General features: G+C 39.9%; 1 protein-coding gene across 1 annotated transcript; it reads right to left on the bottom strand.

Moving 5' to 3' along the window:
* Positions 1-427: 427 nt before the first annotated feature.
* On the bottom strand, positions 428-13133 carry inhbab (inhibin subunit beta Ab). The gene is made up of 2 exons (XM_055202305.2): positions 11332-13133; positions 428-3529 (listed from the first exon to the last, which is right to left on the bottom strand). The coding sequence occupies exons 1-2, from the start codon at positions 11762-11764 to the stop codon at positions 2727-2729; spliced, it is 1236 nt and encodes a 411-aa protein (XP_055058280.2). The 5' UTR covers positions 11765-13133; the 3' UTR covers positions 428-2726.
* Between the last annotated feature and the right edge of the window lie 3938 nt (positions 13134-17071).

The following is a 17071-nucleotide window of genomic DNA, read 5'->3' as shown; positions in this document are numbered from 1 at the left end:
TTTGAAAACACAAGCAACACACCACACTCCGAACACATATTTTGAATTTGCACCTTTTGGAAAAGCAGTCATCAGCTGCCACTGCAAACTGGCCCAGTATTATAGTTTTTTGAGAATTCAAATTTTAAACACTTGTGCATCTGGAAATAACCAACTAAGTTAAATTGCATTTTTCCTAAAAAGAAAATGCCAGGCTTCTTTAAAATAGTTAAAAACCCTTTAGACAGCTCTATTGAAGCTTATCTTAATACAGTTCAACTTTCAAGATGCTTTCGCTGTGCCTTGACATAATGAATCAATTCACAAAATTACAGTGTAACTTCAATTAGTGAAACTTAACCAAACTTGCTTGAATTTAGTGTTATGACTGTGGTGGACAGCTTATCATCCGATCGGGTGAATACACATTGTTAACGTAAACCAGTGGTGTAGTTGTACATTTTAGCTTTAATAGTGAAGCAAAGAATATGCTGCAAAATAAATTAGATATAAAACATAGCAAGCACATATTTTGATTTGTACAACATAGCAACATATCATCATATGTCCACATACATAAAACAGAGTATTTTTTAATCCAAAGTCTTTCTGTAGCATCCTAAACTTCGTTCCTGACAAAGAAAATGATTTTTCTCTTTACTGAATATTTATGTTGTGTTTCACTTTAGATTCTAAGACTTTTGTTATACATTGGTAAAGACAAACACTGTTGAAACAGAGTAAAAAGTCTCAATGTTAACAAACAAACAAACAGAAAAATGTGTTGTGCTATTCTGTTAATGGTGTATTATGTTGGCCACACAATGTTGTCGCTAATTTCAAAAATTTAAAGAGCCTATTTCAGAAATTTGCTCTGAGAACGGGGTTTGTATGGTCTTTGGTTTATGTGTAAGTACCAAATGCATATAGTTCGACACTCCCATATTGCAACTGGAATATAGCCCGTCCTGCTCTGGGTCGAAAGGGATAGTTCACCCAAAAAACTACATTACACTCATTTCGATCAAACCCCCTATAGCTTTCTTTGTTCTTCAAACCCTAAATTGAGATTTTTGGTGTTTTGGTATATCTGTTTTACAATGGGAATAGCTTGGAGAGAAGCTTATCTCAAGCTTCAAAAGTACTTTCTAAAAAAATACTTTCATGCGACTCATGGCATATATTTCAAGTGAAGGCAAAAAATTGGGTTTGCTAAAAACAAACTAAAATACAATCAATTTTTTCATTAAAGTTTTGAGTTTATGGGAGTATAAAAAATATCAGTATTTGTGACCTTGTGGTCAAATTTGTTCAAATCTCACAAAGTTGTTCACGTGAGACAGTATACAAAATCTTTGTTGGCATTTATGTTTTATGTCTGTACTTTTCTGGTTGCTTAAATGTACGAAACACAGTATGATTCCGTAAAAATAAATAATATTGACCACAGAAAGATCCAGTGAGGTCACATTCATGGCTAATCTCGCTTTGTCTTGATTGAATCTCAGGTTTGCAGTGCAAAACACAGTTAGTTCTTGTGCGAACACCCTACTACTTAATTACCAATGTTTTCAAGCTTTTAATAAATCCTTATTTTGGTTTCAAACAAAGAAAGCCACAGAGGGATTAACCGACAAGAGGGGGCAAAGAAACATTTTAGGGTGAACTATTCCTTAAAGGAAAACCACAATTCTTTAATATTTCACTATGTTCCCACCTCAACCTTGACGAACTAATACATGCCTATCTTTTTTCCAATGCGTGCACCTTTAATCCCTGCACAGCGCTTCGTGAATGTGTCAGCATTTAGCCCAGCCCCATTCATTCCTTAGGATCCAAACAAAAGTTTTTGTGCCACCATACTTACTCGTGTAACTACTCATGTCACAGTCTTTAAATAGAGAAAACATGGAAGTGTTTGGTGGCTTCTAAATTCATCCCTGTTTGGAGCCATAGGAATGAATGGGGTTGGGCTAAATGCCAACACATTCACAAAGCGCTGCACAAAGATCAAGTGCATGCATTGAAAAAAGATGTTATGCATTAATTCGTCTAAGTTGAGGTAAAAACATAGTAAAATATTGAAAGTTGGTGGTGTTTTCCTTTAAAGTAAAAATGTCGGCTTAGTGCAAATTCATATTACTTTTCTTCAACATTCATAATGTTTATAATAATAATAATAGCAATAATAATAATAATAATAATAATAATAATGTAGTTTGGCTCCAGCAGCTGGTCAAACTAAGTTTTGTTCAAGTATTCCTCAAAAACGAAACAAAATAAAAACAACTACTTTGATGTACTAAAATATGACTCTTTTTGTGAGAAATGGGTTTACAATAAAAACAACATAAAACCAAAAGCTAAGACAAATAAAAAAAGGACATCCAGTAATAATACTTGACATTGCATAGAGTTGCATGTTTCCTCTTTTCGGCATATATAATCCACACTTCAGAATAATAGTCTCTTTATTGCAGTGCAGAGAATCAGGGCTGACACTTTCACCCATGCACCCGTTCCCTCAGTCTCTGTCCCTTCATTAAAAAAAATATATTATGCTTTAATATCCTCCTTCATTTTGTATGTAAAAGTACCACTCCAGTAAGTCTCATTGGAACGCTCTATAAACAATTAAGTTGCCCAGGTTTGCAGATAACAGTTCAAATGTTTGTGAGTCAACACAGAATGCCAATCCTCTCATTATGTGCTTTGTACCAACATTTAAGATCAGTCTATAACGAGTCTTACGAGCAACCGCACTCATCCACTACCATGTTCTGGATGTCTTTCTTTATAATCTTCTGCTCCTCGTTGTAGTAGAGCATGGACATGGCCCGTAGGCGCGTGGGCACGCAGCAGGACTTGATGTTGTTAAAGGGGCTGTAGCCACGCATTCGATAGTGATTAATGACGGTGGAATGAAAGGAGAGGGCCGAGCCTGTGATGCTGGCCACATGGCTGGGACAGTCACCCTCACAGTAGTTAGCATGATATCCGGATGGGGCGATTATCCAATCACTCCACCCGATGTCCTTGAAGTTAACGTAAAACTGCCGTTTACAGCAGACACGGATTTTGCCGTCGCACTCCAGGCCACGCTTGTTGCGTCGGTGCTGATGTTCTTCAGATGGCTTGAGGATGACCATGAGGAAGGGTCGGTGCGATTGCTCTCTCTCCCTGACCTTGCTACCTTTTGCCGGCACCAGAATGGGCGCGGCACCGGCTTCGGCACACGTTGGACAGGAAATGCGCAGGCTGAGCGAGCTGCCATCCCTGTCCAGCAGGGTTTGCACCGCGCCGGGCACGGGTAAAGTGTGCCAGCCGCTGCGTCGCGTGTCCACCATCTTTTCGGAAACCACCACTTCCTGGGGTCCTGTAGATGAGCTGTGATTGGCTTTCCCATGCTGCAGTAGCTTGATGGACACCTTTCCTTTCCTTTGGTTGCCTTTTGCAACCTTAAGAAACAGCCAAACGTTGGCCTGCTCCACCAAAGATAGAGGGCTGCTCTCCTTGGAGATGTCAAAGTTCATGATGTCAGGTGCATCACCTGTGGCAAAGACAAAAAGCAATTGGTTATTACAATGGTTAAGTGCATTTAGCACTGTGAGACAGATCAAATATAAAACAGATATAGAAAATATTAAAACAGAAGAAAATATTACTTCACACGTGCAAAGGTACAGTACTATTGATTTCTGTGCTATACTTCCATATATATATGACTGAAATTGTCATCGTAGGTGCATGTCCACTGTGAGAGACATAATCTAAAAAAAATCCAGAAATCACAATATATGATTTATTAAACTATTTATTTGTATGATACAGCTGCAAATAAGTATTTGAAAACCTGTCTATCCGCTAGAATTCTGACCCTCAAAGACATGTTAGTCTGCGTTTAAAATTTCCACCTCCACTCCATTTATCATCCTAAATTAGATGCACCTGTTTGAGGTCGTTAGCCGCATAAAGAAACCTGTCCACCCCATACAATCAGTAAAAATCCAACTACTAACATGGCCAAGACCAAAGAGCTGTCCAAAGACACTAGAGACAAAATTGTACCTCCACAAGGCTGGAAAGGGCTATGGGAAAATTGCCAAGCAGCTTGGTGAAAAAAGGTCCACTGTTGGAGCAATCATTAGAAAATGGAAGAAGCTAAACATGAATGTCAATCTCCCTTGGACTGGGGATCCATGCAAGACCTCGTGGGGTCACCTCATGGGGAGGAGCTGGTCAATGACCTGAAAAGAGCTGGGACCACTGTTTCCAAGGTTACTGTTGGTAATACACTTAGACGTCATGGTTTGAAATCATGCATGGCACGGAAGGTTCCCCTGCTTAAACCAGCACATGTCCAGGCCCATCTTAAGTTTGCCATTGAAGATTTGGATGATCCAGAGGAGTCATGGGAGAAAGTCATGTGGTCAGATGAGACCAAAATATAACTTTTTGGTCAAAATTCCACTAAAAGTGTTTGGAGGAAGAAGAATGATGAGTACCATTCCAAGAACACCATCCCTACTGTGAAGCATGGGGGTGGTAGCATCATGCTTAAGGGGTGTTTTTCTGCACATGGGACAGGGCGACTGCACTGTATTAAGGCAGGATGACCGGGGCCATGTATTGCGAGATTTTGGGGAACAACCTCCTTCCCTCAGTTAGAGCATTGAAGATGGGTCGAGGCTGGGTCTTCCAACATGACAATGACCCGAAGCACACAGCCAGGATAACCAAGGAGCGGCTCTGTAAGAAGCATATCCAGGTTCTGGCGTGGCCTAGCCAGTCTCCAGACCTAAACCCAATAGAGAATCTTTGGAGGGAGCTCAAACTCTGTGTTTCTCAGTGACAGGCCAGAAACCTGAATGATCTAGAGAAGATCTGTGTGGAGGAGTGGGCCAAAATCCCTCAGTGTGTGCTAACCTGGTGAAATACTACAGGAAACGTTTGACCTCTGTAATTGCAAACAACAGCTACTGTACCAAATATTAACATTGACTTTATCAGGTGTTCAAATACTTATTTTGAGATTTATATTTCAGCCCCCTACATGAGAATTTGCAAAATAGCAGGGTGTTCAAATACTTATTTTCCTCAGTGTGTATATATATATAACCTCCCTATAAGGGTTTTATTGTATATAACCACCACATCACAACATACAATTTAAATCAGTGCTGCTAAATAATCCAAAATAACTAAATAATTTAAAACTAGACCGCCTCACTAACTAAGTAGTCATGAATTATCACGATACTTCAGACTGGCATCTCTTATTGATGGCATATACTCACACACAGTTTCCTTGATAGTTTTTTGTCAATTGGCTTAAAAAGAGCTTTTTTGGAGCTGATCCAAACAGATCAAACGATTTAGAAATACATAATGTACCAAACTGTTTTTGAAAATCTCTCTTGTCCAGGCCTCTCTGAGAGAAGATATGTACTTTTTGCAGTCAAGCTCCACCATCTGCAGTCTTTCGTCAACACCTAGCTTCAGTCCATAAAAACATTTCCTGCTCCTAAAATCCTGGCACTCCATTTGTGTACATAAAGCCTGTTATGTTATGACAAGAGCCTTCCCTATAACTTGCACATGACTGTCTGCTGTGAGCCAGCTCAGCATCAGTAACCACTGCAGATTTACACATCTAAGATACTGACCGTCTTAAATCATTCTGCCAAGCCCTCTTCAACAAAACTGCTATTAATTCAACACTTTAGTCAACATGTCCACATTAAATAAATCCCGTGTTATCTGATATAAAGAACAGCCAGAGGAACCATGAAAACACCCTGTTTAAAAAAATCACTCTTTTATTTCCTTCAATGTGGCATCAAGATATCTCAGGTTTGGTTATATTCAGGCATCTCAAATGACAATATATAATAGCTCAAAATGAAATTTAAGAGGGGTCAGTACCGTCTCATTCAAGTGTACTTTGGTTGTCCTTCCCTTATTGACAATGTCCATTCAGAGATTATAAATGTCTTATGAAAATCTGCCCGGGTGAGTTGCTGTGCAGCCTGTAAATTCATATGCACATAACCGATGGACTGTTTTCAAAGGTGAAGTCATTTTTTGGGATGTGAAGATAGTTACTCGTACCTTAGCTTAATATGCAGAGACAAGCATATGTAAGCCATTCGTAGACTGACTTCCCTGAAAAATGTAAACATTGTGGCTCTCTGGTACTTTCAAAACTTTTCTGTTTTGAGCAAACTGAACAGCCTGACACAGCAACACACGCTCAACCAATGCTGAGATTTTGGGGCGAGACTATCTGTTTTTTTACACTTATTTAAATCAAAATAAAAGATTTCAAGACAGTATTGCCTAACTCTGCGGATTAAGTCATCAGAAAAAGGCATTCATATTAATAATTGAAGAGCTCAAATGCAAAACCCTCTAAGTGCGTCTGACATGTTTTCTTGTAAATAAGCTTTTTTTAGACTCTTAATGTATTCTGCCAACAAACCGGTATTTCTGAATGGCCTGAGGCCGGGATTAAGTGGATTTGATGCGAAAGTATTTAATGAATGTGTAGTACGTGCCGAGAGCATTCGGTTAACATCATCATCTAGTTTTTGACAGAGGTGCCGTTTAGCAGCTTTTGCAATCGAGCTCAATTATACATTATTACATAAAAATGAAATATTAGTAGATAATGAATACTAATTAATAATGTTATATTATAATAAGTTATATATTAATTATATTAAGTATGTGCATTAATGTTACTTTTCTTTCGGTCTATCTTTCTTTCCAGAAAAAAGTCAATACCTAAAGTAAGAGAGAAAAAATAATGCATGGCATCTGTGGGCTTCTGTATGTGCTGCTGTATGAACTATCAAACCTCTTTACTGTTGTTAGTATTAGTTACTTAGCATAAGTTACTTTCTCACAAATTGCTTACAGCTTCAGTGGTAACTCTTTGAAATAAGGTTGTATTACTACACATTAGTAAATGCATTCACTAACATGAGCAACAATGAACAATATAGCTTTTCAGCATGTCTTAATTCTTGTTAAGATTAGTTAATGTCAACACACAGTTATTCATGTTAGTTTATGGTGCATGAATTAATGTTAACAGTTACAACTTGCCAACATTAACATAAACTAAGATTAATAAATGCTGTAGATGTATTGTTCACTGTTAGTTCATGTTGTAGTTAGTTAATGCATTAACTAATGGTTAACAAATACAAGCTTATTGTAAAGTGTTACCTTTATAAAGAAACCTGAAAGTACAACACATTTTTCATCCTGCCCTCTTCATTGCACTGCTATTGCAGGTTAATGGGAAAAGACCATTGTTTTGCCATTAAAATACTTGATTTCTTTAAACTATGATTGGTCGTTTCTGTCTCTATTTGTATTGAATGCTCTTTGCACCTAAAAAAGGTTTATATTAGTAGCTCAAAAGTACATATTGGTACCAAATCTATAGATATCTTCTTAAAAGGGTGTACTGCCCCGGTGACAGATACAATCTAAAAACAAACGGTGCTCAATAACACTGAACGTGGTTTTTGCTCGTAATCATAGAGGAACCATTTTTAAGTACCATATAGCACAGATAAAGTACCTGTGTAGCACCGGTGTAGAACCATATTGTGCAATGTAGAACCATATGTGGTGCTATAGTGGTGCTTTATCACCCCCGTATGGTTCTTCATAGGTGCTATACAGCACTAAAAATGGTTCCTCCACATATAGTTCTACATGGCACAATATGGTTCTACACCGATGCTACACAGGTACCTTCATTGGTGCTATATGGCACTTAAAATGGTTCCTCTATGATTACGAGCCAAGAACCACTTTTAGTGCTATTTAACACCGTTTGTTGAGTGTAGGGCCCATTTAAAAAAAAATCTGACAGTGTGTTTAAGCGTTTTAAAGTGAAATGTATCTATTATTATATGGTCATGTTGTTACTGAGTCTTTTAAAGCAGTGGTTCTCAAACTGGGGGGCGCGAGATGGTGCCGGGGGGCCCCAGTTTTATGACATTTTATAAAATACATTAATTGATCATGAATTCTGTGTAATTAAACCTAAAGAAATAAGGCTACTAGCCAACAGCACTACTTTGTATAACTTAATATGGTTTGTTTAATTAAAATGTTAAATTTTAGAACAGTTTTTTGTCATAAATTTTCTTTGGGGGGCCGTGAAGGAACGTACTGTACACAAGGGGGGCCGTAAGCGGAAAATGTTTAAACACCACTGTTTTAGAGTTCACTGTAGCTGACTATGTCTTGTAGATTTTGCCACGTCTTCGAGTAAGGACAAGAATTCAGAAACCAACTATTTCGGTTATAGACTAAAGGTAAAATGCTTTATTATGTAAAAAAAGAGCATCCACATAAACAGGTCTTTGTTGTAGCAGGATGTAAAATTGATATCAATGCATCTACACACTGTAACAATAGAGAACAAATTATCTGATGAGCTCAGCATAAAAGATATTCGACACATAATCAAGCGTTATATTGCGATTACCGATAATACACTCCCGCTCTTTGTCTGTTTTACAATACGCAAAGCTATCACTTATCTGCGCCTTAAAAACGAAACTTTAGGTACGAATTGTCACGAGGCAAGGTTGACACAGGGGTCAGAAGACAAAACAAATTCTTATGGGTGGGATTAGAAATTGTGCCAATAAGGTCAGGGCCCCAGGGCTCTGCCTATCAGGAAACTCCAGTGGTGGAAATACAGAAATTGCTATACAGATAGATAAACAGCCCTTAATTAGAGGTTTTCTAGTGCCTATTACCCCAATGTGAAATAAATAATGAAATAACACACTGCTTATAATCTATTATTGATCCCCACGGTATGGAGTGATCACACTAGTCAAATAAACCAGGCTTTGCCCTCGGGTGCAGTTTGGATAGTGTGTGCGCGCCCTGAGTTGACCCTAAAGGAGAACCTGCAGTAATTTATATGTTTTAAGCAGTTTCAAAAAAGTTAAGCACAGAGGCAACAATCCACACCCACCATAAAAGATCAGTCTGCTCCAGATCAAATGCCCATGATCTGCTATGATTGACCTGAATTCTTCCTCTTTGTCGACCGCTAAATGCTCTCTTAGGGCTCAGTCACACCAAAAGCGTTTATGGCAGTTGCAGGCGCCTTTTTTGAATGATATTCTATGGGCAGGGCGCGTTTGCGCGCTGTTTATGCGCGCCGAGCGCCTTGCTGTTTTCTGCCGCGCACGCGTTTTTGAAGGAGCGCTGAGAGCGGAGGAGCGCCTGACGTCATTCGCGTCTTCCATTGTCCAATCGAATGAGGGGAGAGGCGGGCCTTACGTTGTGGTGAGGGAAGTTTACAGTTGCTTTGAAGAACCAGACTCCACTCGCTCACTCTCTCCTGCGTGTTTGTGCTCCTCTTATCATCAAACAAGGTCAGAGCAAGCGCCCTCTTTTTAAAGTTTCTGCTAATATGACAGTTAACTGCAAAAGAGCACACACGCTTCAATATTTGATTGACAAGACAGCTGACTCGGTGGTTGCTTAGCAATATGAAAAGCCGCGCTGCACTGCTCTTTTTTAAAAAAGGCAGTGCGTCGCGCCTTGCGTTTGCAAGCGTTTAAAGCGCTTTTGGTGTGACTGAGCCCTTATACCTCCAGACATCATGAATAAAAACTTTGAGTTTGGAGGTCTCTGTGAGCGGGAACATCACAACAGCTGTAAATCAAACATCTCCGAGAAGACCAGAACTGGCACTGGGATGTCATTAATTTACTTTATTTTTTTCATTTTGAGTCTTTCTTCCCCTCTCTCTAACCATCTCATCCAGTCTTTCCGATAGTTTCAAAGAAACCCCGACCATTCCGCACACCAACAGAGCAGCCCAGAGTAATTACTGGGCCCCATATTTTGATGAATGGAGCAATTATGGCCAGCAAACTGCCCTGTGGGTTTTCTATGGGATCAAACCACCCCCCCAGCCCCGGTGCATCATTAACACCCCTGCAAACTCATAAAGAGCTTTTTTAAATCTAAAGTTCATTCAAAAGATCTATAAATAGCATCGGGGTATTGTGCACATTTATGTAAGAGACTCTGCTGTCACATGTTTTCGTTTTTTGTTTCTTGACAACTGCAATTACCGAACCCCAGAAATCATCCCATGAAGCATGTGTGAAACACTGCGGGACTTCTGGTGGTCAATCCCCATGTAAGAATCACACGTGACCGGCCGCCAATCAACATCAATGCCATTCTAAAGATAGTTCAAACGTGTTATCTTTAGAAACACTACTAAACGGAGGAATATATTGCTGCTGTGCGATTAGAAAGCATTCACATCCTCCGTCACACTGTACCCCATTCAAAGAAATGCTTTTTTTACAGCAATATAATCCTGATTTGTGGATCAGTGACATTGTTATAAATAAGTCATGAGGAACCAATTAAAATTGGAATGCACTTGTGAATCCTCCCAGCCAAGATTTAGCCCTTTGAACCCACCAGCATGTAATGTTTATTACTACTGGTTCCAAGAAAGTATTCATAAAGAAACGCTGTATGATTATAGTTTTCTGTAAACCACTACAAAAACTACACAAACAGCAAATCATCAGCTATGCAGACACATATTTCTTTAGTGTCAAACAGCTTTACATTAAAGCAAACATGCAGTAAATTGAACGTCTCATACTTTCTGGACAAATATGTGACCATTAGGCATCATTTGGAAGTACACCCCGTGTAAAGTTTTCATAAAATGTGTTAGAAGTCTAAGGCACTGCTGTTTTGAATTCATCTTGACACTAAATTACAGCCTCTTGCTCCACATTACTCGGCGTTTAAGTGGCCACGTTCAATAGCTGTTAATAGGGGCATGATTTCCTCATCTCATATCAGTAGCGCAGCAGTGCGCAGTCAAAGCGTTAATACTTCACAGCTGCCGAGCATGTGCCGCTCTCCTCAGACCTCCGCTAACACCTATCTGAGTGCTTTTTAAAAGCACTCATAAGAAACAGCAGTCTGAGCTGAGCCATTTAAGGTGACATCCACTGTACATCATATATATATATATATAATGCAAGACTTTTATATGCATATCCTAAAAGTGAAATTGCTCTCAAGCTTAAACAGTTGAAACAGTACTGTTTTGAAAGGAAACGAAATTTATGCATAATGCATTGTAAGCACTTATGAATAAGTGTCGAAATTGAATGACTGTTCTGTTCTGTACACATGCATATTAATAAAAAGTCTTTGCACTTTACCGTTTCCCTGCTGTCTCACTCAACAGGTGAGAACTTAGTCATTACATCAAATAGCGATTAATGAGCTTAATAACCCCACAATCATAAAAAATGAACTCACCTGGTTCTGCAAAGGTGATGATCTCAAAGGGTTGCTCTTCGGTTTGCTCTCCGAGCCCCATTCCATCGTCCTCCATATCCACCGTGCCATCTTCACCCACCCGCCCCACGTGCAGCTTTCGGATGGCGTTGAGCAGCGCGGCTCTGGGCACCGGGTGCGTGATGTTGGGCCGGGAGTTTAGATGCAGCATGCCGAGGATGTGCCTCTTGACCGCCTCGACCATGCTGGTCTCCTCCTGCGAGTCTTTCTGTCTCTGTGCAAGAGCGCAAGACGGGCAGAGGGTCGTGGGATCGTCCGTCTGCTGTGCTCCCTGAGAGTCAGCTGCCAGACCTTCTACACCAGGTACAAGGGTCTCGGCGGGCGTGGGTGAGCAGCCACCCGATAGGCAGCCGGAGAGCAGCAGCACCCCCGTCACGAGAGTGAACGAGGACATCCTGAGAGACGGCGAACTCGCACCTCTGCTTCGGCTTCACGCGATCAATCAGACGTCGCCTTCGGCTGCCAGCAGATCACAGAGTTATTTGTCAGATCGATGGGGGCCAGTCCAAAAATAATCCTTATCTGAAGGGAGCAGTCATGTTGATAAAGTTAAAGAGAGAGATTGCAGGTCCACTGCAGGTGTAGATCTTCTTTAGGTCCTCTGTCCTGGTCCTTCTCCGGGCTGCGGCGTTTTATGCAGCGGGGCTCTGGAGGAACCTGACAGTGCAGAGCTCACTGTACCGGAGTTGAATGGTTTAGTGGAAAGTGGGCAGGGTTAGACAATTCTCTGACTCTTTCTCCTGCACCCTCTCGCTCTCTGGCTTCTCTCTTCTGTTTGTCCTCTCTCTCTTCCTCTCTCTGTAATTATACCTTCCACCTCTTCATCCCTCCCTCTCACTTTTTTTACTATCCGTCTCACTGAGTCACTATTCTCTCTCTCTCCCTCGCTCTCCCTCTCTTTGGTGGTTCCCTCAGTAACGTGTACCAAATCTTTCTCTGGAGAAATCGAAGTTGCTCTTACGCTCGCTCTCTTTCTTCCAGCACTCATTCATCTCTCCAGCCATCAATCCATCAGCACCTGTTGTGCAGGCTGGTTAACTGCGAGGTGGATTATTCTCCAGGGGAGGAAGAGTCGAAGGGTCAATATAATTGTCACGGCTATCTCTGTGTTCATCACACGTGTAAACACACGCAGTGACTTATTCGTGCAACATGCAAACACACTCATACTTGGAAAAAAAACAGATTGGGCATTTATGTGAGAGTGAGGCAATTCTGGTACATCAATTGTACACATAAAGCTGTTATAATCAGTCTGATGTTTACAATGAAAGAGTTTTATCTGTTTAACACCAATATTACAATTGCTCATAATTGATTTATATTGTTCATAACTTATAAAATATAAAAGCACACATCTTAACAAGCCGCAGAATTAGTTTTCATGCCTCGGGGTTAAAAAGCCACAAGTAACATGGCCAAATTTAAAATTTAGGTCTTTAGGACTTGCTGGGTCTTTGACCACGGCTAGTTAACAGCCTAGGGCTGGAAAATATATTGAATATTTGAAGTAAGTAAGATAATTGTGCCGAAGAAATTTAGAAAATGATAGAGTATGGTAAAAATTGAATACATACACATGCGTTCATTTTATTAAAAGTATTATTGGTCACTAGTTTTTTTTTTAAAATCTCTGTTTTGGCACGAAAATTGGATTGTGCTTTTTTATCCCAATTTTTAACTATTTTATAGCAAAAGCTTTCTCTTCCTACACTCTCAGAAAAAAAGGGTACAAACGTTGTACCTTTTTGTCACTGGGACGGTACCTTTTTAAAAAGTTCCTAATATTTAACATTTATGTATATTTGTTCCAGTGTGTAGGTACCAATATGTACCTTTTAGGTACAAAAGCTAACTTTTGAAAAGGTACCGTCCCAGTGACAACTTCTGTACATTTATGTACCTTTTTTCGGAGAGTGTATCAGTCAAAACTTTAGGATCACTTTAGTATAATGTTTTTCATGATCTTAAAAACCTTTAGTTCAGCCAATAGGCTTTATGCCCAGCTGCACTACTTACTGAACTTCAGCCAGCTCCTTGTTTCCTGTCTGCCATTATTGGACAAACTGATTAATCCAGGTGTGCCTGACCTCAGTAGTCACAACAACAATAATCAGACACACCTGGATTGATCACCCTGTCCAACAATGGCAGACAGGAAACAAGGAGCTAGCTGAAGTCCAGGAAGCAGTGCAGCTGGGCACAAAGCCCATAGATGTGAACTCCTTCAATACTCTTTAAAAACTCAGGGTGAAACCTCAAAAAACATTTTGATAAAATGACACAAGCAAGATTTTTACAAATTATACAGTGGTGGCCAAATTATTAGAACACCTGATGATCTGAAAATATTTTTGCCTCCAAAATATGATTTTATTTTATAACGATGGAGCACAACAAATATCAGATGAAGTGAGTCGTACTGTTTTTAACCTACTATTTTAACTTGTTTTCAACCTACTATTTTAAGTTTTGGCTGTGTTGACAGAAAAATCAAGTTAAAATTCTTAAAATATATGTTGATCTAACAAAAAATGCTACGTATTTGTACTTTTAACTTTAATATTTGGTATGTCCATCTTTAAAGCAATTACAACAGCACATCTTTGGCATACCTTTAATATATTTCCTCAGAAATTAATCAGTAATGTTATCTCATGCCTTCTGCGACTCAAGTACAGTTTATTTTCCAACTCACCCCGAATGTGCTCGGGTGGGATTGAGGTCCGGCTTTGAGGGGGTCAGTAAGGAAAATGACCTAAATCTCCAACACCCTATAAATCACATACCTCAATGCTTAAAAAACTCAAAACACCATTGCAACCACATAGCCTTGGCAGCTACTCCCAACTCACAGCGTCTTCATTCAATTAAAAAGAAATTAATAATCTAAAAACTTTAAAATTCCTAAAGGATTCCTTCTATTATGCCTACATCTAAAATGTTCATTTATACATCAAAGTGCTGCGTGGCAGTGATACACTCTACTCCCTCTTGTGGTTATAATACAAACATTTCCTATAATTAAAAATGATTTAAAACACTTTCCTAACAAACAGTAAATAAGGAGAAATAAAGTTAAACAAAAAACATAAAGATAAACAAAACCAAGGTTATTCCGCCTAACGCAGGAATGTCAATGAGTGCAGAACAGAATGCACCATAGTGTCTCCAGATGTTTGTGGAGTTCAGACATCGCGACCTCTGGAGACCAATGACCAATGAGAACTGTTAGCTGGCCACAACACATGTATTCGTATATTAGACAGATGCACGGCTTGTGCGTGTGTCTGTAAGACTTGGTACCACCAAGTTTAAAGTACACACTTGTTTACTATGCTGTTACAGTAAAGGGACACTCCACTTTTTTTTTAAATATGCTCATTTTCTAGCTCCCATAGAGTTAAACATTTGATTTTTACCATTTTTGAATCCATTCAGCTGATCTCCGGATCTGGCGGTACCACTTTTAGCATAGCTTAGCATAATCCATTGAATCTGATTGGACCATTAGCATCGCACTTAAAAATGACCAAAGAGTTTCAACTTCCCTCCCATTTAAACTTGATATTACACAGTGCCCGAAAATAGTCCCTGCTATTGAAAGTTACCAAGGGGACTACTTTCAGGTGCTGCGTAATATCATTGCGCCTCCTGCAGCCATGTTACGGCAGCAAAGTCCTTGATATTACGCTAGAATAAGAGTATAGTTTCTAGCCATATCTGCCTAGAAAATTTTCTGTCTTAGTACACAATGTCACTACAGAAGAGTCAAGTTTTAAATGGGAAAAATATCAAAACTCTTTGGTTATTTTAGCGTGATGCTAATGGTATAATCAGATTCGGTGGATTGTGCTAAGCTATGCTAAAAGTGGTAGCGCCAGACCCAGAGATCAGCTGAATGGATTCCAAAATGGTAAAAATCAAATGTTTAACTCTAGGGAAGCTGGAAAATGAGCATAATTTGTGTCCCTTTAATATTTAACTTCACCGGTCCGAATGGTGCCCAACCAAGCCTTTTATTTTTTTATTCCAAAGGAAGACCAACAAGTTTATGGTTATGTATCTATTGTTGAGCTCAATAAAATCCCATTTTAACTCAAATCTAAAGTTTATTTGTTGCATATTTCTCACCCCTGACAAACTATCATAAACTTTCTTGCTGATGTGCATGGGGACTCATCATAAAAGCAACCCTTCATCTACCCACTGGCATCACTGTAGCTATATCAGGACTTGTTAACACTTAGAAAGGAACACAACACTCCAATGGATGATTCTCAGCTTTTAAAAACGTATTCTTAGCTTTGCCACATGTTCGCCTGGGCAGCGTGTGTAAGCGTGTGTGGTGAGTTTGCTATTTCTGAAAGGTGCCCATAAGGTGGTGTCATCACACATCCTACTGCTGCCACGCCTCCTCTCTCTATAGATGACACACGGAGGGACTCTAGGAATGAGTAAGATAGACTTCATCATCGCCGCACATTCTCACGTGTTTCACATTTACCGTGTCTCAAAGAAAATTTCGACACCATTTCACAAAAGCCACATTCTGTCCGCCAAACATGATTGCTTTAATCAAACCAAATAGTTTTTGTCCTTCTGCAGTCAAATTCCACATCTGCACTGAAGAATAAAAATATGAGAAGCTGTTATAAATGGCTTGGGTCTAGAGTCGACATTCCTGGTGGTAATATTTTTGTTTGCTGGTGTTGTGGTATGCTGTCGTACTGTAACTGTGGGTCTGATGATGTAAGAAGCTGTAAGTATAGTTGGTGTGTGTGAGTTTTGGCAGGGGAGTCCGCACCCACTACTACACTGCTCTATGAGTCAGGGCCTGCCGAGTGACGCTACGGTAGGTAGGCGGGATCCCTCGATCTCACGCTCTACCTGCAACACCAGACTCTGATCATTGCCAATGATTCACCTTCACCAGTCATGTTTGCAACTTTCTCTGCCAGCTGCCTCTGCGTTTCTTGAAGCGATCACATTCTTACAAGAAGAAGTCCCCGACTTCTTCGGTCAACTACAAAATTAGTAACAGTCAACGCATTACACAAAGCACCATGTATTAATATTCGGTAACTGCATATGCATTGCATATGCGTTTCTGTAGCTTGCCTGGTAGTGCTGTGTTAACAATGAAGTGGACAAAAGGTGGCCCAATCTGTGGAAACCCAAACAAAAAAAACATTGTGATCACCTTTCTAAAACCTGTCAAATTGGAGACATCCAGCGTACTATTTGGAACAGGGCCTAACATTGTGACTTAAATGCTTTTTTGACTCGCACAAGTTGAACAAGCAGTATGACTTTGACTTTAGGTGAGCTGCTGTTAATCTATGCAGGTGATGTCACAGTGTGGGGAAGACTTTCATTAGTGCTGAATCAGAGGAGACAGCGAGGGAAGCCTCATCATGTTTGCCTGCTCTAAATGTGGACATCCTCCCCGGCGGGCGGGTGGCTGATTCATGCTGTTTAACCGGAGCGCTACAGCAAACATTACGCCACTGAAGTGGGCTGTGGCGTGTTTTTGAACTCTCATCACGAAGAGTCATCACGAACGCTCGCATGAATAGATTTTTTGGTCCACATTCCCATGGGGGTGCCGCAACAGTTCTTGAGGGAAAAATATTACTCATATTTGCTTACAGCAACAGTTGACAACAGTAAGAATGAACAACTGCTCTTGGTAATGAAA

This window comes from Misgurnus anguillicaudatus, chromosome 2, assembly GCF_027580225.2.
Source record: "Misgurnus anguillicaudatus chromosome 2, ASM2758022v2, whole genome shotgun sequence".
In the NCBI taxonomy this organism is placed as follows: domain Eukaryota; kingdom Metazoa; phylum Chordata; class Actinopteri; order Cypriniformes; family Cobitidae; genus Misgurnus; species Misgurnus anguillicaudatus.
This window is presented reverse-complemented; position numbering and strand designations above follow the sequence as displayed.

Excerpts from the sequence above, each read along its gene's own strand:
- inhbab (XM_055202305.2), bottom strand. The coding sequence starts at position 11,764 with ATGTCCTCGTTCACTCTCGTGACGGGGGTGCTGCTGCTCTCCGGCTGC. Across the intron at positions 3,530-11,331 it reads CATCACCTTTGCAGAACCAG|GTGATGCACCTGACATCATG; the intron begins GTGAGTTCATTT and ends TCTTTGCCACAG.